The 25,661-nt window shown below is 41.5% G+C and overlaps 1 protein-coding gene across 3 annotated transcripts in view; it reads right to left on the bottom strand.

Moving 5' to 3' along the window:
- Positions 1–1,133: 1,133 nt before the first annotated feature.
- The window catches only part of GALNT2 (polypeptide N-acetylgalactosaminyltransferase 2), a 153,495-nt gene continuing 128,967 nt past the window's right edge, over positions 1,134–25,661 (bottom strand). For 2 of the 3 annotated variants that reach the window (XM_037895223.2, XM_037895224.2), the window contains 5 exons: positions 25,442–25,534; positions 25,175–25,258; positions 20,028–20,154; positions 7,390–7,509; positions 1,134–4,433 (listed from right to left, as the gene is read on the bottom strand). In XM_037895223.2, the coding sequence (XP_037751151.1) occupies positions 4,278–4,433; positions 7,390–7,509; positions 20,028–20,154; positions 25,175–25,258; positions 25,442–25,534 (580 nt within the window). In that variant the 3' untranslated portion in view covers positions 1,134–4,277. The remainder of the gene's footprint in view (positions 4,434–7,389; positions 7,510–20,027; positions 20,155–25,174; positions 25,259–25,441; positions 25,535–25,661) is intronic. The other variant, XR_005224791.2, reaches the window with a different exon arrangement.

The raw sequence follows: 25,661 nt of genomic DNA on the forward strand, positions 1-25,661 counted from the left end.
TGTTTGGCTCATTTAATCCTGATGTTTTAATGTAACTTCTAAATGAAAAAGAAGTGTCTCTTTTGCTTACTGTCATTTGACAGTTATTTGATTTCACCCAAACATGAATACAGCTCAGTAATGTCTTCTATAAAGGTCTGTTTTTACCCACTGATAATACAGGATTCCAGTACACAGAGGGATAATGATTTATGTCTCAGAGGTAGGGGTGGTGAAAATGGTGGCAGTGCTAAATTCTGGTGTAGCCCCACAATGACCTAGCAGGGCTGGATAGGTTAGGTGTTCATCTCCTCAGGGACCATACAGCTGTGTTTATATTTTCTCTCCAGCAACCTAAAGGCCCATGAAGGACAATGGGAGTTTTGCGATTGATGTCAGTGTGGGCGGGAGCATGCCCCAAGACTGGCCCTGGGAACTCTGATTAGCAGTGCTGACTGGTCACTGAGCAAAGGTGTTCCCCAATTAGGTCTGGATTTTGTCCAGAAAGTTCTCCATGTGATGCCTTGGGAGGTTCGGGTTTTCCGAGGGGCACAGCATTGGTATGATTCCTGAGCGGAGCTAGACCAACACGAAGCACTGTTGAAAGTCTCACCTGAAGTGAATGCCCCTGCAAGAGCTCTATCCCTGCTACTGTTATTCCCGCCCATCTGCCTCGTTAGAGAGCCCCATTTTCCCCACCCATCTAAATCTCTGCTACTAGTGTTGCCAGACGCTGTTCCTCCCTGCTGGCCTGAGCTGTTGCTACCAGAGGCTGCCTCTCCCCTGAGCTTTTTCATACTGAGGGAAGAACTGGGGAAACCAGGTACGTTGGAGGAATGAAGCAGGACCCTGATCCTCCTGAAACTCCCAGCAGGAGACGACTTTCTTGCCTACAACAGAGTCCTCAGCAGCCACAGAGAGTCGGGGAACTGGCTGGTCATCACGAGGAAAATAAACCCTCGATAAGAATTTCCTACAGGTTAACAATTAAACTCACTTATGTGTAACTTTTCTCCTGTGAAAAGACACCTGTAAAAAAAAATTTTTTTTTTTAAAAAGGACACTCATGAAGCAGTCAAGTGGATCAAAACATGTGGAAACAGCTGCCAGATAATCATGCATGAAACCAAATAATTACAGCATCAACCACAATCTTATCTATAAAGTAATTATTTTCTTTATTTAAGTTAAAATTTTCAAGGATGGTTTCCATCTATAAAATGAACAAAGGACAAGCTCTGTACAGCAGATTTTTTTTAAACCAACTGAAAACGATTTCCAAACTATATTTTGAAAATTTGCAAAACAAGCTCACGTGTATCATCATTTTTGCTTTGAAGACAATAAGAAAAGTTCTTTCAGAGAAGACTCCATCACAATTGGTTTTGGGGTTCTTAGGAATTTTACTTGTCTGAAAAATGGGCTCATAATCCCGATACTTTAAAAATAATTAAATCACAGTAAGTAACTTTGGCACACAGTCATGTAAACATATCTAACAAAAGGATACAACCTCTTTTCTGTTCTGTGCCCACGACACATACAGTGATGCTGTCTGTTGTACAGCTCCTATATTAAGACGCACCTGCATAGCTTCCATAGGGGTTTAGAGAGATATTTCTATTTCACAATATGTAGGATGACATTTAAAGACTTGGTTTGCAATCAAGAGGGGGGCGGGATTTATAAAAATTAAGACTTTTTACTAGTTATCCTGCTTAGAGGTAGAAATCAGAAGAGTCAACATTATCCAGACTCACTCCTGATTTCAGTTAGCAGTAGCTTGTCCATTTGCTAAGATCCAAGTCACAGAGGGGAATGCAGCATAGTATGAATTTAGTGCACCTTTTAAATTCTCTTCTGTCAGAACAATTAGACCATAATGAATTTGCTGCTGAGATCAGTCTTCAAGAATTCAAAGTTTATTCTCAAGAGTAGCAGCTATCCCCACCATGACTGAATCACATCCCTCGGCAAACTCAGCTAGTTTCGGCCTAATATAAGCTTAAAACTTAGGTTGACCTAGCTACGTTGCTCAGGGGTGTGAAAACCTGAAACCACAGAGGCAGAGTTAAGCTGACATAAGCCCCAGTATAGACACTGCTAGGTCAATGGATCAATTTTTCCACGGACCTAGAAAACTCCCTCTAAAGCAGATTTGCTACAGTGACAGAAAAACCCCGTACATTGCTATAGCAAGTATCTAGCGTCTGTTGGGCCTGTAGCACGGACACCCTCAAAGGGTATGGATGTGGAGAAATCGAAGGCTGAAAACAAGTTGTTTATCCACTGCATGCCACCCTGAAACAGACAAATGCCCAAGGTTTTTAACTGGAGGAGATAAAAGGATTGAAGGGCAGGGGAGGAAGAGAGAGATCCCTCCTCTTCATGTATTTGTAGGAAAGTTGGACAGAAGGGAGAAGCGCTGATTCAATCTCTTCCCTAAGTGTTCTTGGTACACCCAAAAGGACACCGGTGTCACTCCACAAATGCATGTTATGCAACTCCAACTCATACATCAGACAGATTTATGGGCCTCTTATTTCAATGTCTGTCACTGCAAAGTAAAAACCATTTTGCATGGAGAGATTCCACTTACTGTACTAAATGCAGCCAGAAAGGAAAGTGCAGCTCATGACATACTCTACTCCCAGAGACCCCGAAAAAGGAAAAGAACACTGTCATAGTACGGTTTAGTAACAATATTTCTAAATCTCTCTTTATAATCAGCCCTTAGGCTTTTGAGATCCATTATCGTACCAAACTAATTTTTGAACTGCTCATCTCCAAGTTATCAGTGCAGGGTTGTTGCCAGCACCGATTCTTGCCAGCACCGTTCTCTCTCTGCTTTTTTTATTTTATTTTAAAAACAAATGCTTCAGTGAGCTTAACAGATTGTATAGTCTAGGCAAACATAAGCAAGTAGGTCAACGTTGGGGTCAAGGTAACTGCAACAGCATTGCTTTAATACAAAAATGTCAATTGGGCTGAAACTGTAAATTGTATTTGTTCTAAGGTTAAAAACACCACTTGGCATCTGCTGGTACCCAGAGTAGAGCCTGGATCAGTTTCAACAATTCTGTTTGGAGGAATAATAATAAAAAAACCCTCAAGTAGGATACCCCATAGCAGGTTTATAAATTAAACAAGTGCAACTCTGAGATATCATGTAGCTGCTGATCCTGGCAGATTAAAATTTATGATGATCTTGTGCTATCAGTACACAGTGATGCTACTATTCTGTCTTATCCTGACTCACTAAGACAAAGAAATTACGCTGATCAGGGTCCTGCTAAAAAAACAAACTGTGCTGAACCCCAATGGCTGCACCTGTGAAAGAGCTGCACTGCTTCTGTAAATTTTTTTTAATAAAGGAAAAAAGTATTTTAAAGACCAAGTACTAGAGAAATGCTCAACATAAATATCAAGTACAAGTTTACAGATACCCAGGGCACATGTACTGAATTCCCAGTCAGAAGAGACAATCCAAGCAATGATGTGTGCAGATCCATCAGTTTCTTCTGCTGTTTCCGCTTCCTCCTCCTGCGTTCCACAATCTCCAAAGATGGTGAAGTGCTAAGAAGCAGGTCCAGTTTGAAAAGCAAAAGCATCCAGTGTTAGCATGAACAAGACACACCTTCACAAAGTTTTGTTCTCTCAACATTCCAATCCACTTTCCGGTTTATGTATGTTAATCACTTGGTTGGTAATTACAAGATGAGGAAAACTGATAAACAGTTGGGAACTGATTAAATATATATATTATATATATAATATATATATTTAGAGTCCATCATAGAAAAGTTCATATTCAAATATACCAATTACACATGGAAAAAACCTTCAAAATGACACTTCAGCTTCTGGAAACCACAAATGAGGATTTCTATGTAAATGGAGATTTCAATTTCTCCTAGCAGTTTATGTTCCCCACTCTTCCTCCCCCCACCCTATTCCCTTCCCTCCTTCTGCATGTTAAGATCCATTTTCTACTGTACATCAATTGTTTCTAGGGATGTTAATCATCTGCTGTGCAAGTACTAAACTGAAGTCAGACAGGAACTGGTAAGTCTTTACACCAGAAGGGAACTTTGCTGCACTACGTTCAGTGAGATAATTGCAGTGTTCCACGTCCCCTTGGTTCTCTTGTGTTCGGCTTTGTTCTCTCCTACTTTCAGACGAAGATGGAATACTGAGGTATATAAGTTCCGTGGAAAGTTTAAGAAATATATCAGTAATGCAATCAAAACTTTGCCCAATGTCTAGGAAACAAGATGGTGTTGTGTGTGTAAGCCCTTCTACTGCTGTAGATTAAGTGTGAATTTCCACTGTTGCGACAGAGAAGGATTGCAGACCTCAACGGTAAGACCTCCATTTTTGGCATTTCGGCTGTCTAGACACAGATTACTGCCAACATGCCTCAGTTTAGAGTTGCTCTCAATTTGCTCCCATTTCTGGAAAAGAAAATAAAGTAATGAGCTATCCAAGTGTGGATAAAAATGTGTTTCATGTCCTGCCTTCCTAGTTCTCCATCCTTGAATCCCTTCCTGGCCTCTGTTTGTGGTAATTCTGAATACTGAGACAATAGTTTAGATACTGTCCTTTAAGACTTGTCCAAACTATCACAAGCCATGCTAAAGCAACCATTAATCCAGCTAATACTTTGCACTAGAAATGGAGGTTACACAGAGTCATTTTGTCCAGCTCTCTCCTCAAATACATACAATCCCATTGCAGTGCCAGGTTAGAGGCCTGCAAAGCCTGCAGCTGTGTTCCCCCTGACCTGCGGGACATAGAAATGTCAGCACTAACTTCAGCTCCCTCCCCCCCCACAATGTTTTCAAATTGTAATCTCAAGAATTGATCCCCAAGACCGTCTTTCAGAGGTTGTGGAAACCATGGCCATAGATCCCTCAAATTTTTGGAATCCACCTAATTAATTTGTGGCTGTTAAAAGCAGCATTGGCCAGGCCAATGCTGAGGACTGTTGTCTGATTGACCAAGTATGGGACTAAGAACAAGGGACACCTGTGTTGTATTTCTGGCTGACAGTTTCCCCACTGTGATCCTTGTCAAGAACGCTCTTCCTTGGTTTCCCTATCTGTTAAAATAGGGATGATACTTGTCCTGCCTTTAAGGGTGGAGTTTGTGACAATGTTGGTAAATACTGTAACTAGAATGCACACAAACCCTCTGACAGATGGAGACCTAGCAGGTCACAGCCTATTCAAAGAACTGACCTTTGCCAAATTTTCTTAAATATTGGCAACTGTGCATAGACTCTGGCATAAGCAGAACTGGTCTCCTCTCCTGGATGAGAAGGGTTGGGCTGACAGAGGGAAGGGAGATACCTGAAAGTTCTGACCCAAACATATTTTGTAAAACATGTTTCGTTGGGCCCCTAGTTAACATTCTCATTAAATAGTATCTCACAGAAAGCAAACTCCCAGTCATGAAGTGTTTGCAGAATGGTTGCTCCGTGAGCACAAAAGCACAGAGGCTCGGAGGAAAGAAAAAGCCATGGCTTTGCAGAGCAGACTTCTCTATGACGATATGAAAGGGGTTTGCTGCCGAGATGACTCTGCAAATGTGATTTTACTTGTGCATGGCAACTGGAAGACAAAATAACTGTGCTGCTTAATAATGCAATTTGTTTAGGGAGCCTGGTGCTCTCACAAAGTGCAGTCCTAGGTCTTCCTTCATTTTTTGCCTTCTCCCTAACTCCAGAAAGGCTTTTCCTTGTAATATTTTCCTTTTAAATGATATGTAAGACATGTCAGTTCTTGGTTGCTGAGGGAGAGGGAATTGAGCTCTATTCTCTTCAGAGAGATAGACTGCCACATGTTCGGGCTTCAAAAATATATTATGGATCTGTCTCTGAAATAGTTTTGATAGCGTAGACCCATGCAGTACGCACAACCGCTGCTGGGCTGACCTACTTATAAGGCAAGGTTGAGGAGGACAGCTTTGTATATGGAGATTACATGGACAAAACCTCTAAATGCATACCCCCTCTCTTATTGATCTCTGCTCCTTGCATTTATGATTATATTACCATTACACTGTTTACTATTATACTAACATCTAAGCTGTAATATATGTTGGCAATTATTTGTTAGGTCTTCCTTTACATTCTATTATATTAACTTATGATAGTTTCACTTAGGAACACAAGAAAAATATGCACTTGCAATGTAAATAAAAAAAGTCTCTAGATTACACAAGTGCTATGAGCACTTAACATTCTTGTTGTTGAAATAGAAAGACAGACAACACGTATCAGTGAAAATCTAAACCAAATATTCTAGAGACCCGACTGCTGTAAACAAGTTATACTAAACTGTTACCTCATACGGACAGATTTAGTGCATTTCTCATTGGTTTTAGATGGGGAGAGGAAGGAGGTCATCTGCGCGCAAAGCTGCAAAAGACCTCTAAGGTATTTGTGAGATGTTCTCACTAGAATTATTTGATGGAGGACTTGGAGGGAAAAGGTTTACTGTGCAAGTGTTATTGTAGCTTTCCACCCATATTCCATAATGCACTTTAAGAAATTGCATACTCACATACCTTAGTAAAAAGACTTCAATAGAAAATAGAGCCAAACGCAGCCCTCAGTTATACCTATGCAACCTCAAAGCTTCATAGGGGTTTCAAGGGTGTAAATGAGGGCTCAACTTGGCCCTAAATTTGGCCTCCCAGGTTACAATCTTCAGAAGGGAGGGGTTACACACTATTTTCTCCATCTACAAGCCATGGTCTCTGGAATGCGGTTTGCCTTTACATATGCCTGCATGTATCTTTAATCTTTCCTCAATTAAGGTCATAAAAAGGAAACAGTCTTGAGCCTTTGTTGTTCCAGTGTTTTAGGTTTACCTAGTTTGCCAGCATTTAGATTCTTGTGGGCACATTGCCTTGATTATTAAAATAATGTTTGCTTTAATACCACCAAGAGACCTTAAAAGAGGGGTCACTTTTAGCAGGCTACCAAGAGATTTTGACAGCCCTCTTCTAAATATCTAACCTCCATACAATTTAGTGGAAAAAATGTAGCATCCTTACACTTGTTCCACTAATACTGTCTCTTTTCCACTGGACTCCTTTCTGAGTTTCATGTCCATCTCAAATCAAATTATCATCAATGCCTCTCTGCAGCCACACAAATGGGTGAAGCGCTCAACACACAAGCACGGCATCACTTCATTTCTACTGCAGTTCCCAACTGTCCTGCTGGCAGAGTGTCATATCTGCATCCTGATACACACACACGTGGGGCAGGGAGCGAACTATTCGTTTGTACAGGCCAAGAACCTCAGCAGGCTATGCATGTGTGCGCGCACACATGGAGATTTTTGATTTTCCAGTAGAACTGCTTGCACAGTGAGTTACATTAATACATTATGTACTCACCTGTCTACTGTCATTTTCTCTGCAGCCCTGGAGTTTTATTAGTGAACTAGGTGCTCGGTCCACAACAGTAAGGCACAAATCCATATGTTTCACTGACTTGTCCTTAGTTAAGGCCCATTCCTGGAAGACAAGGAAATAAAATGAACTATATAGATTTGTATATATTTAGTTGTGAACACAGAAAGGTGCAAAAACATATGCACACATGCTGAGCTGGCCTATGTTAGACTCCTGTAAAAAGGCTGAGAAGAGACTTTCTGTAACCAAGAGCCCCACTTCGGATTTAAAGCATCAAGTGTTTGAAGAGTGCTTTTTCCAGAGTTTTAAAAAGTATAAACTAATATTCCAAACTGACAACCTTTAATTATGACTGGTCAGATTCAGAGCCCATTTTATCTGGAACCATATTGAAACATGGTCCTCTAGAACCCCCAATGTAGCTGAGGACTAATTTACTGTGAAATTGCATCTTGGTACATCTACACAGCCCACAGCAGGGAGCCTCCCAGCTCAGGTCAACATACTTGCAGTTTGGAATCTGAAGCCCCTCCATCTGCCAAGGCTTCAAAGCATGAGCCTCATTTTCAAAGAGCCATCTATGCAGCTATTTTTAGAATGCTAGTGTGGGCCCCGCCAACACAAATCTGCCCACGTGGGCTCAAAACGCTGCATAGACATCCCCTCAGTGCCTCAGCATAACTCTGGAGAAACACTGTTGCCTTGTGCTCCCTCTGCTGGCTTTAATGCATGATAGGATGTAGCTATATACCTGGCTACATAAAAGCCACCTTTTGTTTATATTACACACATGACAGTACATTAAAGGAAAGTTTAGGTTGCAAAATACCTAAAAGTTAGGAAGTGTCAGATTTACTGTTCCCCACTCAATAATTCTGCTTACTTGTTCTTCCTACCATCCTGGGCACTAAATGAGGCAGGGGAGCCATGGAAAATAGTCAGTGTAAATGTTCACATACTATCATAATACATATGCACAAGAGGCCAAATTAAGGTTGCAAGGGCAACTATAGATTGACATTTCCTAATTATCAAGTTTGACTTTGCCACCTAATTATCAAGTGGATTTTGCCACCTAAATAAATTTTCTTTTAAACACATTTTTGTATGTAACTTCCTAGTATTTTCTTATAAGGAAAAAGGTAGGTTTGGTCTCTATGCTCCTGTGACACATGACCAAAAAGGGTTAAGCAGCTTGCTGGCTAATTTACCCAGATTCAACCTTTAGAGACAGGTTAAAAAAAAGTATGTAAATGGTAATTAGGGCCATTCCATGTGAGATGGGCTAGAACTTTGAAATGCAAACCTGTATTGTTAGAGAATGATGTTAGAGGTGATACTAATTGTGTTTATTTATATCTTGTTAGATGTTAGCCCTGTAAACAGACAGTTCCTGTCTATTACTATAGCTATTCAGAGATCAGAGATTGATTCAGAGATCAAAAGGGAATATTAACATTTAGATGAATCTTGGGTGAAATAATGTCATTGTCTATATCAGTGGTTTTCAAACTTTTTTTTCTGGTGACCCAGTTGAAGAAAACTGTTGATGCCCGCGACCCAACGGAGCTGTGGATGATGGGTTTGGGGTGTGGAAGGGGCTCAGGGCTGGGGCAGAGCGTTGGAGTGCAGAGTGAGGGCTGCGGGGTATGGTCGGGAATTAGGGGTTCAGGGTGTGGGCTCTGGGCTGGGGCACGGGCTTACCTCCGGCAGCTCCCGGTCAGCGACGCAGCCGGGGTGCAGAAGCAGGCTTCCCGGCTGTCCTGGCACCGCGGACCACGCTGAGCCCCGGAAGTGACTAGCAGCAGGTCTGGCTCCTAGGCAGAGGTGCGCAAGCAGCTTTGTGCGGCTCTCGCCCACAGGCACCGCTCCCCCTCCCCCATTGTCCGGGAGTGTGGAGCCAGTGCTTGGGGCAGGGACAGCATGCAGAGCCCTCTGGTCCCCCTGCCTAGTAGCTGGACATGCTACTGGCTGCTTCTAGGGCCAGCGCGGTGTTGGAACAAGTAGGGACTAGCCTGCCTTAGCTGAGCAGCAATGCTGACGGGACTTTTAATGGCCCAGGCGACAGTGCTGACCTGGGTCACAACCCACTGTTTGAAAACCACTGATCTATGGTCTCTTTAAAGTTTGTGATAAACGGGTTAATGGATACATTACTTTATGTTAATCCAGGTAGTTAATTTCCAGTGATGTATAGGAAATAGAATGTTACACTTCAAAAGCCTATTGTTCACCCAGGACTGTATGGTAAAGAGGCTGCCCAAAAACTGTATAAAAATTCTTGGGACCTGATCCTGTCATCTCAGATCTGCTTGATGCTTTATGCAGGGGAAGCTTGAGTTGTAAGACTGAGATCTCCAGTCCCACGTGGATCAGCCTGGATATGAACACTGGACTATAACCTATGGACTAATTCTGAAGGAACTCTTTGCAACTACAAAGCTCACCATCTCTACTATGAAACTGACCTCAGAAATGTATTAATGTCTGTATGTATCCTGATCTTTTAACCAATACGCTCTCTCTCTTTTCTTTAATAAATTTTAGTTTAGTTAATAAGAATTGGCTGTAAGTGTGTATTTAGGGAAGATCTGAAATATTCATTAACTCGGGAGGTAATGTGTCTGACCCTTTTGGGATTGGTAGAACTTTCTTATATGAGGAATAAGATTTTCAGTAATCCTCATCATATTTAACTTGGATGTCTGGGAGGAAGCCCAAGAGTGGGTTGCTATAAGGGAACTGTGTTTTGGCTTCTGGGTAACCAGTGAGGTATTACAGAAGCTATTTTGTGCTGGTTTGGTAAATCTAAGTATTGGAATATCCACCAGCTTTGGGGTTTGTCTGCCTCATTCTTTGCAGTTTGCCCTAACTGAGTAACCTCAGTGTGGCCCCCCGGGACCCTGGTCACAGCTCCTGATCATTCCCCATTCTCTGGATTCCTTCTTCCTCCCAGGCTAATTCCCTCTACCATTGAAGGCTACCTCTACACCTTCAATTCGCTTCTTAATCAGGCTTTTCAAGAATAAAGTCTACTCCTGGTGCCTGAGGAGGATTCTGAGCTGTGTAATAGGAGACCTCGTTGCACAGGACTCAATTTATTAGCCATAACATTAACAACTATTTTGCAAGCAACACCCATGACCGTAATAGATTAGCTCATTATATCATCAAATTTTTCATTTGATTTATCTTCTGATTTAACTGCACTTTTGGCATGCATTCTCTCTTGCAACTCCACTAGATTAAGAATGACTCAATTTCCTCATGAGAATACGCACAAAGAATAATCAGAATTTCTCCAATCTCCTACCATTACCAACTATTACCATCATACCGATTTAGTAAACAGCTGCTAGCAATTCATCAGCTAGAGACATTGAAATTATACATCACAGGTGTAAAGGAAAGCACAAGAACATTGTTAACTCCCCACCATCCCTTTGTGAACCACAAACCTACCTAAAATTCAGACTCCAGTTTAAAACAAACTAAATACTCAAAAGTATTTTTAAAATGTGTAGTTTCAGGTAACGGAAACGTGACATTTGCTGGATATTTCCCTCCAATCCTTATACGATTAACTGCCATTGTTTAAGAGCAAAGTAAAAATAATGGTCATTTGTTAGGACTTTGATTTAATATTATGTAAAGGAACCAATATTTTAAAACCCTCATGTGAATTTCTAAACATCAAAACCATTGAAATGTATACCCTCTGAGAGATCCACATTTGATGCTTAATGGAAAGAAGCAGTACCAGCTAGCTGGTAAAGCTGGTCACTTCTGTGAACCACGTAGGCTCTCTAAAAATATATATATTTTTTAAATCTTCACTAATTTTCTGACTCTAGTTATGTTTCAGGAGGGCTCCAATGAGCTCTAACTGAGGCTACGTCTACACAGTGCCCCAGAATGTACTATGTAGATGTGAACTGCAGAGCACACCAAAGTGCTGCAATCTAACTTTCCCGTGTGCATGCTGTTGGCAAATTAAAAGGTACCTAAGCCTACTTACCATAGCCCACTTTCTAACAGGACTATGTTAACAAAAGCTAGGTACTTTTTAATTCACACCTGCAGTGTCCACAGAGGTAGAAGCTCCAGAGGAACTATGGTGGCATAACATCATAACTGGAGAGAAACAAGGATATTCCTAGTCAACAGTTGAGTGTTAAGGCTCAGATTGCATTCCCTTTGGAAAGTTAAAGCAAAAGAATTTTGTAGGCTTGCACTGTCTGACAGCCTTGGCATTCTAGATCAGTGGTTTTCAAACTGTGGGTTGCGACCCAGTACTGGGTTGCGGAATGTAAGGCACCGGGTCACGACGACTCTGGTCAGCATGCCGACCAGGCCATTAGAAGTCCCATTGGAGGTGCTGTCGGGCCCTTCCTGCACCCCAAACCCCGCATCCCTGGCCCCACCTCAGAGTCTGCACCCCCAAACCCAGAGCCCCCTCCTGCACCCCAAACCCCTCATCCCCAGCTCCGCTGGGTCGCGTGAATATTTTCTTCAACTGGGTCGCCAGAAAAAAAGTTTGAAAACAACTGCTCTAGATGCTTTACAGTACTCAAATCACCCTAATGGGTGACTCAGTAAAATCTTTCCCCTATTGTCTGCATATAAAACTTTCCTTTGATTGGCTGTTACTTAAATAATAAAAGCCTGATTAAAACTGAAAAACCTGCTATCATTCCTTGAAGATTACCAGACACTGACAGACCGAGGGGGCAAGTTAGAAAGGAGAAGGTGGAGTATTCTTCCAGGCTCCAACCCCACATTGCCAGAATGAGGCAATTCTCACAGTAGATTACACAGATATTCAAAATAAAATCCTGCAGCTCTTCTGAGCTCCACTGGGCTTGTTGGGCTTGGCTTCCCTTGGTTGAGCTGAGATGCCCCAGTGGGCTTCCTTGAGTGTGGCTCATTCTTGATAGGCAAAAATATACGGAGGAATTTCTCTCAAACTCTACCCCAGGGGTGGCCAACTTGAGTCTGAGAAGGAGCCAGAATTTACCAACGTACATTGCCAAGGAGCCACAGTAATATGTCAGCAGCCCCCCAGCCGCTCCGCAGCGCCTCCACCAATCAGTGCCTACTCCCCTCACCCACCGCAATCAGCTATTTCACATGCACAGGTGGCTATGGGGCGGAGGGAGAAGGAGCAAGGGCATAGCAGGCTTAGGGAAAGGGGCAAGGGCCTTGGGGGAAGAGGTGGAGTGGGGGCAGGACTTGGGGCAGAGCAGGGGGTTGAGCAGTGAGCACCCACCAGCACACTGGAAGTTAGCATCTATAGCTCCAGCCCCGGAATCAGTGCCTATGCAAGGAGCCACATATTAATCTCTGAAGAGCTGCATGCGGCTCCGGAGCCACAGGTTGGCCACCCCTCCTCTAGCTACTCATGGTGCCAAACTGAGTTGTCACTCTCAGATTCTGCTGGGATGTATGAAGCAGTTCTGAGCACAAGATAGCAGCTTGGAAGAGGTGCAGTTAATCCATACCACCCCACACCTGAACAATCCAACCCTGGGTTCAGACAAAAATCATGATAGTACTTTTGGATTAAAAACCTAACTGCCCCGAAGTCAATACATTTGAAGTCCAACACCAACCTCAGCTCTGCCCCTTGCATCTTCATTGGTTTTGGGCCAACCACCCCGCTTAAATCCATCCACCCCCTTGCATCTATTTTTACAACATAACACCTCCTCTATACCATACCCTTACCAAAACTCTACATACTTGTCTGCAAGCTATCAAACCATGAAGTTCCCATCCTCTTGTATGTTGCCCTCCCAAATGGAGTACAGCGCTCACCATCTCACTTCCACCATCCTGTTTTGGGAGCAACCCCCCATTCTATCAAGATAATTATCCAATTCAGATCAGACATCTTATTCTGTTGGGTGGGTTAACAGATTACAAACCAGAATCCACCCTCCAGATTCAGGTGGGAATCCTCCTATACCCTAATACAGCATGTATGTACAGATATGCTCATGATTCCCCACTTTCCCAATGTGGACTGCATCAGATAAAACACTAAAGTGAAAGTGGCACTAGGAAGCAAGAAAGTTGCATGTTTGATACTCTTTCCCCTTATAGAAAGTTAATTCCGATATCTCCCCTTTAAAAATGTCACCCCTCATCTCTGCTCCTGGGCAGCTGCTAGCTTACATTTAACCAGACAGGCAGACTTTTGGGTTTCTGCACTTTCTCTATTAAGTTAAAGCCTTGGTATGCCAACATAACAAGGAGTAAGTATTATTCTTCTAGAAACTTCCCTTTAAAGGGAAGTTAAATCTTAAAGCTTTCATGTTGTCAGTGAAAATCCCTGCTAAAAATTCCACCCTCTCACGGGGCCACGAGAAAAGCTTTCAGGTCAGTCCTGACCAAGATAGTTAATACTTCAAAAGACTATGTTCAGAATTATCAGCATTGCCTCAGTGTTTCCAATGAGTGGTGAAAAGAAAATTAAAACCTCGCAGAGTTCTAGGTCTACTCACAAAGGGACCTCTGTTTACTCAATCATGCCTTAGTCAGAGCTGAATAAAATGATCTTTAAGCATCTAAAACAAGTTGAAATCCAATTTTCCCTTCATTACAGTCTTTTCAAACAAATTGGAGAAAGGAATGGACAGGATACTATACCGGTAGTTTCAAATGCACTGGGTTGAAAGAGGATTTTTCAAGTGGGTGGTTGCTTAAACGCAGAAAAAAGAATTAGCTTGAAACTAGCTCTCCATAACGACATATCATAGCAGATCACCTCTCCTGGATCTGTGCTCCTGTCTGCAAGCAAGGCAGGAGCACCAGGATCAACATTGTAAAGCCACTGCTCTCAGCGGGATTCTTGCCCTTCATGGAATGCGTGCAACTATGGTGCTTTGCCAATTCCTTTCAATGTTGTAGGTGAAGTCAATCCCACATATATAAAAACTAACTTAAAATGCATATCCTCTGTCTGGGAGGATAGTAGGTAAAATGGTAATGTTATGAAGAATTTCTCCATCGAACAACATTTCCAGTTAAGTGGTAGGTATTACTTTCTAGTAATTTGCATCCATAGATCTCAAAGGTATTTGCAAAGGAGATATTTATTCCCATTTTACATATGGAAACTGAGGTACAGAAAGGCTAAATTTACCTAAGTTACACAGTGAACCAGTGGCAGAATTGGGACTAGAACCCAGGTCTTCCCATACATTTCCTAGTCCACTCAAGCACACTGCTGTCTCCACAAAAACTTCTTCAAATATAGCCCATATCAGACACCCATTCCTGGAAACAAAATGTCTACTGGTTTGTATAGCAACACATGCATTAAGAATAGATAGAACTCATATTGATTTTTGTTGTTTTAAGAAAGTTAGAGATACCTCTCAGAACAAATAGTAAAAACGGAAATCTAAGACCTCAAAATAAAAATTAATCTTTGGGAACAAATACTCCTTCTGGTCAACCACTTTCCTGAGGAGCAGAAATGCCAGCAAAGGAACTGCCACTGGAGGGATGTGTCCACCCTGTGGGTGGCTTCAGATACTTCAGCTTGTATGGTGGCATCAGCAGTTTTCTCAGATGATACTCCTGGTTCAACGCACTGGGTCTTTCATCTCGATTACATAAGCAGCAGCCTCAGCAACATCAGAAGAGGCAAGGCAGCAAAAAATGCTTTTAGGTAGAGAGCTACTTCAACTTCTGCCACCTATTTATCATCTCCGACAGGAAGAACACAAATTTACAATATTATCGAAAAGCCCAGAGCACTTTTAACTTCTGCTTCTCTTTTGGAGGTCAGGTGGTGTGGTTCTTCCTGGCTTAGGGTGGAATTACTATGATTGGTGGGTCCTAGAATCCTTTCATCTTGGCTATGCAAGCCATTTCCAAGTCCTGTCCCTTCCCAACCAATCTCTTTCATGAGTAACTGTTCAGAGTGTAGTATTTGCTGAAGCTGGGGGTCATAGAAGAATAACCTCAGCAGTATAGAGGAAGATTCTCTCTCAGACCAAAACAGAAAAAACCTTTGTCCAACTATGAACCTACAGAAGCTGTACAGCTTCACTGGAAGTTTCACTTGCTGACGTTAGCGTCTATCATATTTACTAAGACTGTCGACTAATCGCAGTTACCTCACGTGATTAACTCAAACATTAATCACAATTTAAAAAATTAATTGCAATTAATCGTAGTTTTAATCATACTGTTAAACAATAGAATACCAATTGAAATTTATTAAATATTTTGGATGTTTTTCTACATTTTCAAATATCTTGATTTCAATTACAACAGAATACAACGTGTACAGTGCTCACTTTATATTAAATTACAAATATTTGGACTATAAAAATGATAAACAAAAGAAATAGTATTTTTCAGTTCACCTCATACAAGTACCATAGTGCAACCTCTTTATCATGAAAGTGCAACTTATAAATGTAGATTTTTTGTTGTTACATAACTGCACTCAAAAACAAAACATAACTTAAGAGCCTACAAGTCCACTCAGTCCTACTTCTTGTTCAGCCAATCACTAAAAGAAACAAGTTTGTTGAAGTTTACGGGAGATAATGCTGCCTGCGATGTTATTAACATGAACTGTGACCATATAGATCACTGTTACAACCAAGCTCCTATAGTAGCACCAAATCTTGTACAAAGGAGGTGAAGTAAGGTGTCTATGGAAAGGTGGTAATTTGCTGGTTATGATTATGCTGTCTGTATGTGTGTATCATTTTTGTATTTGAAGTTATGAATATTGGCTATGTACTTGTATCTCAATGTGTTTGATTCTAAGAAACCTCAGTGAAGCATTTGGCCAGCTTCTTGAGAAAGGACTATTCTCAGTAAGTGCCAAATCAAGAAACTGACAATGGACTTTGGGAGACGCCAATCCACATCTGAGCTTTCCTGGGAACGTTCAAACTAACATGTAAACAATGGCATTGGCCTGCAAAAAGCTGAATCATTCTTGGACATGTGACTTGCTCACATGGCTACAAACCCCATCTCGTTGCTCTGACTTTGCACAGAAGAACAAAGGGGTTTCCGCCCACAAGAGAGAGAATATAAAAGGCCCTGGAAGCCTCTCCATTTTGTCTTCAGCTGGCTCAAGACAGGACCTCTCCACCCCAAAGAGATGCCTAAAAAAACTGGAACAAAAGATCTGAAACTACGGGGGTGTGAGTGATTGCTGGACCCAGGCCATAACCCACAACACTGGTCTGAAAAGGATTGGCCCAGACTAGGAAGGAGTCTAGTCTGTGAAAGAAGCTTATTGGGACACCTCTGAGGGTGAGATTTACCCATATTCAGTTTCCTACTGTATTAGGTTCAGACTTGCATGTTTTGTTTTATTTTCCTTGGTAACTTACTTTGTTCTGTCTGTTACTTGGAACCACTGAAATCCTACTTTTTATACTTAATAAAATCACTGTTGCTTATTATTGAACCCAGAGTTAGTGACTAATACCTGGGAGAGCAAACAGCTGTGCATCTCTATCAGTGTTATAGAGGGTGGACAAATTTATGAGTTTACCCTGTATAAGCTTTATACAGGGTAAAACAGATTTATTTGGGGTTTGGATCCCATTGGGAGCTGGGTGCTAGAGACAGGAGCCCTTGCTAAGCCATTTTCAGTTAAGTCTGCAACTTTGGGGTCGTGGGTCAGACCCTGGGTCTGTGTTGCAGCAAATTAGCGTATCTGACTCAATAAAACAGGATTCTGGATGTCCAAACTGGCAGAGAAAACGGGCTCAGAGGTAGTCTCAGCATGTCAGGCGACAGTCCCAAGGGGGTCTCTATGACCGAACCTGTCACACTGCCCTCTTCTTATTTATAATGTCACCTGAAAGTGAGAACAGAGGTTTGCATGGCACTGTTGTAGCCGACATTACAAGGTATTTATGTGCCAGATATGCTAAACATTTTTATGGCTCTCCGTGCTTTAGCCACCATTCCAGTGGACATGCTTCCACGCTGATGATGCTCATTAGAAAAAATGCATTAATTAAATTTATGACTGAACTCTTTGGGGGAGAATTGTATGTCTCCTGCTCTGTGTTTTACCTGCATTCTGCCATATATTTCATGTTATAGCAGTCTTGGATGATGACCCAGCATATTGTTCATTTTAAGAACACTTTCACTGCAGATTTGAAAAAACGCAAAGAAGGTACTAATATGAGATTTCTAAAGACAGCTACAGCACTTGACTCAAGGTTTAAGAATCTGAAGTGCCTTCCAAAAACTGATCGGGACGGGTGTGGAGCATGCTTTCAGAAGTCTTAAACAAGCAACACTCTGATGCGGAATCTACAGAACTCGAACCACCAAAAAAGAAAATCAGCCTTCTGCTCATGGCATCTGACTCTGATGATGAAAATGAACATGCATTGGTCTGCACTGCTTTGGATCGTTATCGAGCAGAACCCATCAGCAGCATGGATGCATGTCCTCTGGAATGGTGGTTGAAGCATGAAGGGACATATGAATCTTTAGTGCACCTGGCACATAAATATCTTGCAATGCTGGCTACAACATTGCCATGTGAATGCCTGTTCTCACTTTCAGGTGACACTGTAAATAAGAAACAGGCAGCATTATCTCCTGCAAATGTAGACAAACTCGTTTGTCTCAGCGATTGACTGAACAAGGAGGAGGACTGAGTGGACTTGTAGGGCTCTAAAGTTTTAAATTGTTTTATTTTTGAATGCAGTTGTTTTTTGTACATAATTCTATATTTGTAAGTTCAAATGTCATGATAAAGAGTTTGCACTACAGTACTTGTATTAAGTGAATTGAAAAATACAATTTTTATTTTTACAGTGCAAATATTTATAATAAAAATATAAAGTGAGCACTGTACACTTTGTATTCTGTGTTGTAATTGAAATCAATATATTTGAAAATGTGGAAAAACTTCCAAAAATATTTAGATAAATAGCATTCTATTATTGTTTAACAGTATGATTAACTGCAATTATTTTTTTTAATCGCTTGACAGCCCTAATATTTACCCTTTCCTCTCAAGGCCAGTTTGGGGCTCTCCACTTAAAGGATGAGTATTTTCCACACAGATGACAGAAAATATCTCAGTTTGTGTGTGGGCAACAGTCACTCTCAGTATTAGCGCTATGCCCTTTCTGCTGTGCCAACATTATTTATCAAGTACACAACAATGGTTGCTACGTCTCTCAAACAAAGATATTCTCATACTTAAATGACTAGCTTTTTGAATGTAATGTCCAGGCTCATTCTGAATAGGGCAAGTTTGCCACAGCAGTCAGCCTCTGCCCTGTATCCACTTGGGAGAGTCCCAGGACAGTTTTCAAAACATTCACTGAACAAAATACCAGATGCAGGGTCTAAACAAGAGTCAAGATTTAGTCTATTAATTTTACAGAAACTCTTTCTGGACTACTGGTACCTGAACAATCCCATCCCCTTCAAACTGTGATAACTTCCACTGGGAGACCAAATCAGGAAAAAGCTGGCCCAGGATCAGGGAAGTACAAAGGAGGCTTAAAGTTTTTTTCAACTCTTCTCCTGAGTTGTACTGTGTGCTCTTTGGCTATAGCTGCAGCTACACAAGATCATCAAATACAATACCATTTGGAAACATTTCTCTCTCATCTCTGGAGAAGAGACTGAAATTGAAGATGCCTCTAAAGCTGATGGTATGGTAGGAGTACATTCAGATTCATACGATGATTTTTCTGGAATTTTTCGTATTTTTTAGTTTTGTGATCCTGGTCAGATTTTCATTTTGACCCCCTTCCCACCATTTTAATTTAAAGGGATTCGATTAATAGTTTAATGTGGTAGAAAAAACTGACTGATTAGCAAATTAACTATATATCCTGTTATTTATTTATTAACAATGTTAATATCAATTTAATTGTATTTGAGTTCTATTTGAAAACCATTTGTGTACAAAACAAGCACAGGAAACTAGAGAAAAAGCATATGCAAGTAGTTTGTTAATGGTGCCTGTAAGACACCACTGTATAATTAGATCCTTTGCAGTAATTAATGTTTCCATTCAGTTCTTGTTTACTGCTTTGACACACTTGCAATTAGTTTTTAAAAGAAGGATTGGAAAGGATTTACTGAAACACCATCTCTATTGTAAAAGAGTTGGATGTGATTTTTGGAGCCTATGTTTTCTGAAAGAACATGTCTGGGATTTAAGAAAGATTTTTCACACTCAGCAACCTCCCACTCGGAAAGGGAACAGCCCCATATAAAAAATATTTGTTTTTTCCCCTTGTCTTCAGGACATTTACAGAATATGCTGATATAAACTCTCAGCCCAAACTACTATTTTTTTGTAGACATACCCCACAGGAAAGATGTAACTTTTGGTGATGATGGGATAGGGCTACAAAGTAAGAGTGACAATTTAAAATATTGAGATATAGAGTGGATTAGCTGATCCCCATTTTCCATCTCTGGCCTCTATGATCCTAAAACTCAAAATAAGTTATTTGAGGGACAAGTGATTTAGCCAGCTTTGTTGATTCGACCTTCCCAACACCAGTACACATTGCCTGCCTGCCTCAAATTCTGTATTTTTCAAAAAGACTATGGGTTTTTAAAAAATAATTTAATAGCATACAGACCTGGTTTCCCCCAGCATTATGACATTCATAAACTCCAACAACACCATCTGCAAAATGGCCCAAAGTGTCGAGGCAATTGGTACCCTGTTGCAAAGCCCCAAAAGCTATATCTTGATGATCAGGTACCCTAAATATAAAAGAAACATCTGTTTTAATTCAATTTCTCTCTTGCTTTAACTTTGATGCCCTTCCTTTACTTAACAGCTTTCTAGATGAGGCAATTGGCAACAGGTAATTATTTTATTTGGAACACAGGCTATATTCCACTCCCCACAACATTTTGAAGAAGTTACAAGTTGTTATTTGGTCAAGAGACCCTGCTCTCATAACTAAGCAGTCAAAGGTTTCCAGTGGATTTGTAGGCTAAAAGATGGAATACGAGTGAAAGATACTGGAGAACTACAATGAACATGAGCATTAGAAAGTCCCATCACAAGTGTGGCTGGCAGCAATGTGTGTAGTTAAGGTTCTATAACACTTTCCACTGTGTAACTCTTTCCATTATAAATCCCTCTTCTGTGTAGCTCATGACTTTGTCAAACTTTAACCACTGAGGCAGAAATTTGGCATGCTGCAGTTCTGCCTCAGGCTGATTTTTTTCTGTAAGTTCAGTAAAAAACAGTTCTACCATTTCTGAAAATGAAGTTCGCGGAAAATAAGTTGCTTTGTCAATGTTCACAAATACAACTGTTCCTTTGAGAAACTAATGCCTCCATGCTTTGGAGCAGGGACTTGACATTTGTCAGAGAGTCTCTGTGGCATTAAGGAGCTGCCTTTTGTGCTCCCCATGAAAAATTCACTATTTGGTGACTCTATAGACCACGGAAAATCATGATTTATTATTTGTACTACCATAGTGCCTAGGAGCCCCAATCCTGGACCAAGACCATATTGTGCTAGGCATGGATGGCAGGTATAATAGGCCAGGTGCTTTATTATGCCCCATGCAGGTTCCGGGGCAGCACCTGTTACTCAGCTTCCTGGGTTCATCAGTAATCTCTCTGGACTCCAGGAAGATAACGGATGGACCCAGGAAGTGAAGTAGCAAATACTGCCCCCTCAATGGCCCCAGAATCTGCATGGGGCATATCAAAAGCCTCTTCGGATGAGAGAGGCTTTTCTCTGCAGTGGCTTGGAGTCTGGAGAGGGGCGGCGTGGCTGCTGCTGGCCCAGGGCAGCCCTGGGCAGGTTGTGGGGAGGAGGGGGATGACGACATTGGGGCACCTCTGGACAGCGGGTGGAGCTCTTGGAACTCTCTGGTTGAGGGGGGACTTGTGGCCCTGGCTGCAGGGGGAGTGGCAGGGGGTCTTGGAGCTCTGGCTGGTGGGAAGGGGCGGGCGGAAGGGGCAGAGCTGGGGGCTAGCCTCCCTAAGGGGGGGGCTCCACCTACCAACCATGTTGCGAGTGTCACCTACACACCTCCTGGGTGTGGTGTTCTGTCCCCTCTAGTGGCTCCGAGACCACTTAGAGAGCTATGGCTACAGAGCAGTTTCGTTAGTCTAACAACCATATGGCTTTGAGCTCATACAGTGGAGGCTCATGCACTAAGCTCCAGAGGTCCTGGGTTCGATCCTAGTGGCTCCGAGACCACTAGGTGCTGTACAAATAGAAAACAAAGACAGTCCCTGCCCCAAGATTATTACACATATTCAGTAGAGGCTTTTTAGGGACTGGCAGCAAAGATTTCATCTGCATTGAGCATGCTTTTTAAAAAAAAAAAAAAAGCTGAGAGGGACTTTTACCGCAATTGTTTCCCAGGGCTACTGAGCACCAGGCACCAGAACTAGGAGCACAGAATATTTCTCCTGTGTTCACACTACTGGCACCCAGTCAGCACAGAAGGGGAGAAGAAGACAGCCTGACTCAAATGCAGAGGAATAAACATGGAAATGGACATGGTGGAATAGGGATAAATGGCAGGATAAAAAAGAGTAGAGTGGGGAGGTGGCCTTGGGTTATCCTGCCTTTTCTACTTCTTCTGCCTCCCACATCCTGCTCCTACTGCCTCTGCTTTCCACCAGTTTCTCCAGGCACTCAGGTCAACCCTGTGTCCCCCAGTCCTCTTCTTTAGATGATGGATAGGCTCCTGCCTCCCTTCACACCCATCCCACTGCTCCTCTTTGAGCACTGAATAAGGCAGATGTCCTGTGGAAAATATAGTGTCACTTAAATACTATCATAATGTATACAATATAAGAGGGTTCAATTAAAGTTGCACAGGCAAACTTTACTCTGGAATTCCTTAATTTTTGTGCATTTGATTTTGCAACTTTAATATTTTTTATGTAGATTTGTGAATATACATGTATTAATGTTACAGAATGTGCCAAAACTGAAACCTTGAATCCAAATCCTTGTCAGAGCTACAGGATGAACTGCACCTTGGTCTCCTTAGTCCATCTTCAGTACACCCTGACAGGCCAGGTTCCTGCACCTCACTCTGGGTGGAACCAAGCAGTCCAACCACTTTGTGACTGGGTCTCTGACTTGCAACCCCCAGTGGTTCCCAGCCACGGTAACACCAGAAGCCCAACCTCATTTTTGGCACCCGTAAGAGTTTCCCTTCAGGAGCCTGTGACAACATAAGTTTGCAGTGACACAGAAATTGTATCTTCAAAACAAAGCATTATTTATTCATTCTTCAAAAGTACAAAGCACACAGATCAAAAGATAAAACAACAGAACATCTACACACATGGGTATTGCTTATAAAAGCTGGCAAGGAAAGTTTAAGATGTAAGAACCCCTCTACCCTGCTGATTCTATCTCTGGCAGGGAGAAGCAGACTACATTCCTTTGTGCTTGCCAGACTGTCCACTTTCCACTGACATACCCTGCGCAGTCTTTTCTAGCTCACCCAAACTTCCTCCATTTTCTAAAGTCTTTGAGGTTTACGATCCTCCAAGATCCCTGGCTTTAGCCCTGGGAAGAGTAAACCTTTTTAGTTTGGATGAAGCCAGACAATTTCTTCCCTGTTGATGGTCCAGCCATTGTTAACTCCTTTGAAGCTGTTTACCCCAGAGGTCTTATTTTTGCCACTGTTTCATTTCTGGTGGGTTACCCCGGCAACTTCCTTTGAATTAACTACGCATTCAGGCAGAATAATCTTACCCAGATAAACTGAGTTGCATATGATTGATTGATTTATAAATAGATAAATAGTGATTTCCCAGTTCTCACCACTTGTAGTCAGATTTTTTTTTTTTTTTTAAGCCCAGAAGACCACCTGCATAACAGGACATAAAATCTCATCTAGTAATTCCTGCACAGAACCCACCCCTACGGTTTTGATTCCAGGTTGGATTCAAAATTGCAGTGATTGTTAAATTTTTATTCTAGTTTGGATGCAGCTGAAATCTTGACATTTTGGCCCCAAAGCCTTGCAAAGACAGGTGGAGAGTTTATGCCACAACTGAACAAGTAGTTTAGCATAAAAATCTAACGTGGATCTGAACACTAACCATTGAGCTCTCCAACTTTTAAGGAAGGTTCATTTTAAAAAAGAGCCATTTATTAGGAAAGAATGAGGGTCTGGACACTGACTTTACAAAGGAGGTTTAAGCCGTAATTAACTGCTAATATCTAAAATAAATTAAGCTAATATTTTAAAAGCTTGACATGGTAAAGAATTACAGGTTAATAATGCTTTATTTACTGAAGACTGGGGAATAGTATTTGTTATAAGTTATCTATAAGCCTTCATTGAGGATACTTCCACTAAAATTTAGCATTGCCATCTTGAGGTAAAATTCAAGATGGTGACATGGTGAAAGAACAAAGCTACAAAATGCCAAATTTATTAGCTGCTTGAGGACTTGCAGGAAGGTACGAGTAATCTTAAAATTTCTAGTTAAGTTTCAAATGAAATTCATGCAAATCCTAAAACAAGAGACCCTAAAGCATAACTGTCGGTAGGTACAGGTGGGGGGGAGTTGCAGGGAGAGGAACATCTGTTCAAATGGAACATCAGAGATCATTTTTACCCAACTCTAAGGGAAAGTATATATCCCATGGCACTTTTTGAAAAGAAAAAAAAATAACTGGTCTCCTTACCATTATTATCCCTCTCTATAAGACAGGTTCTAATGTTTATGGGTCTGTGAAGGTTTTTACTCAGGGTATATTAGCTGCTGCTTTTGCCTACAAAGATCACTATACTACCAGTATTTATCTAACTGTATTCTAACTTAAAGTGTTTTGGAACTCCTACAGCAAGAAATGTGCTACTGTATAAAAGCCACATACTATTCTACAATTATTTAATAAGATTAGCTGTATGGCAGATACTAGCTCACAGACCCCCTAGGTTTGACAGGTAGGGTTAGTGGTACGATATCGAGCCAGGGTGGTTTTATTCATTTAAAATCTTTGTCTGGTAAATAAATACAGCTCTGAAGATTTTTCTGTCCTACAGAAGAGATGAATGGAAATCCACCAGATATTCTCATGCCTGGGCTCTAACCAATGCCTCCAAAGTACACCTCTACCCCAATATAATGTGACCAGATATAACATGAATTTGGATATAACACAGTAAAACAGGGCTCCGGGGAGGCGGGGCTGCGCGCTCCGGTGGATCAAAGCAAGTTCAATATAACATGGTTTCACCTATAACACGATAAGATTTTTTGGCTCCGGAGGACAGCGTTATATCGGGGTAGAGGTGTACCTTAAATGTTTTCATCTGAAGACCTCAGTTAACCTATCACATAACTCTACATGGGAGGATCGCTCAATAAACTGACAGTAAAAGTTTTTCACTGCATCTAGTTTAAGGCTTCTCACAGAGCTAAGCATGTCACATTGGTGAAACTAACAGCTTGAAGGAGAGCAGAGAAGGATGAAGAATGATGCATTTCCAGCAAGCAGCTAGCCCAGGAGTACAGCAGTTTTGGAGAAGAAAGTCAGCCCTCTTAGCAGTGACTGAATCACATGATGCAATTGCAATATTGATATGGAGCAAGAGGAAAGGGGATGGGTCAGTGAAGAAAATGAGAGCAGAATAAAGTACTAAGCAAAAACTGCATGTTTTAACTAGCTAATATCCTAGATGCCTGTGCAGGAGAGATGTAGTAAAGTTTCTGGCCAAAGCCTGGTAAAGAAAGAACCTACGCTGCCAGAAAACAGAAAGGCTGTTTGAGACTCACCTTAACTCAGGATAGACGTTTTCAAGATACCACTTGAAAGGTTTGCAGCTAAGTCTCTTTCTCAATTCCATTCGGCTTTGAATACTAGAGAGAAACAAAAACAGCAAGTTCTGGCAGTTGCATTAGATGCATTTTAAAGCACATTTAATAAGTGAGACATTTATCAGTAGAAATATATTTCAAAGAAATGGAACACCCCTTTGCTCTCATGAACTACTAATGGCAAACACAGTAAGTGAATAGTAAGAAGCAGCAGATCAGACTTACTTGCCGTAAGGTACGTTTCTGGCTGAAGGCACTGCTGCGTAATAGAAATTTTTGTACTCATCCATCCACACTTCTGCTGCCCTACGCGTATTTCTAGGAACAAATCAAATTGAGATGCAGGTTATGTTTTCTCCTGTCACAATCATGACACTTATTTTTGTCTGTTTTGATTATGTTTATTTTTTCCCCACCCACTACTACACATATCAGAGAGGTGCTA

Source organism: Chelonia mydas, chromosome 3 (assembly GCF_015237465.2).
Source record: "Chelonia mydas isolate rCheMyd1 chromosome 3, rCheMyd1.pri.v2, whole genome shotgun sequence".
NCBI lineage: Eukaryota > Metazoa > Chordata > Testudines > Cheloniidae > Chelonia > Chelonia mydas.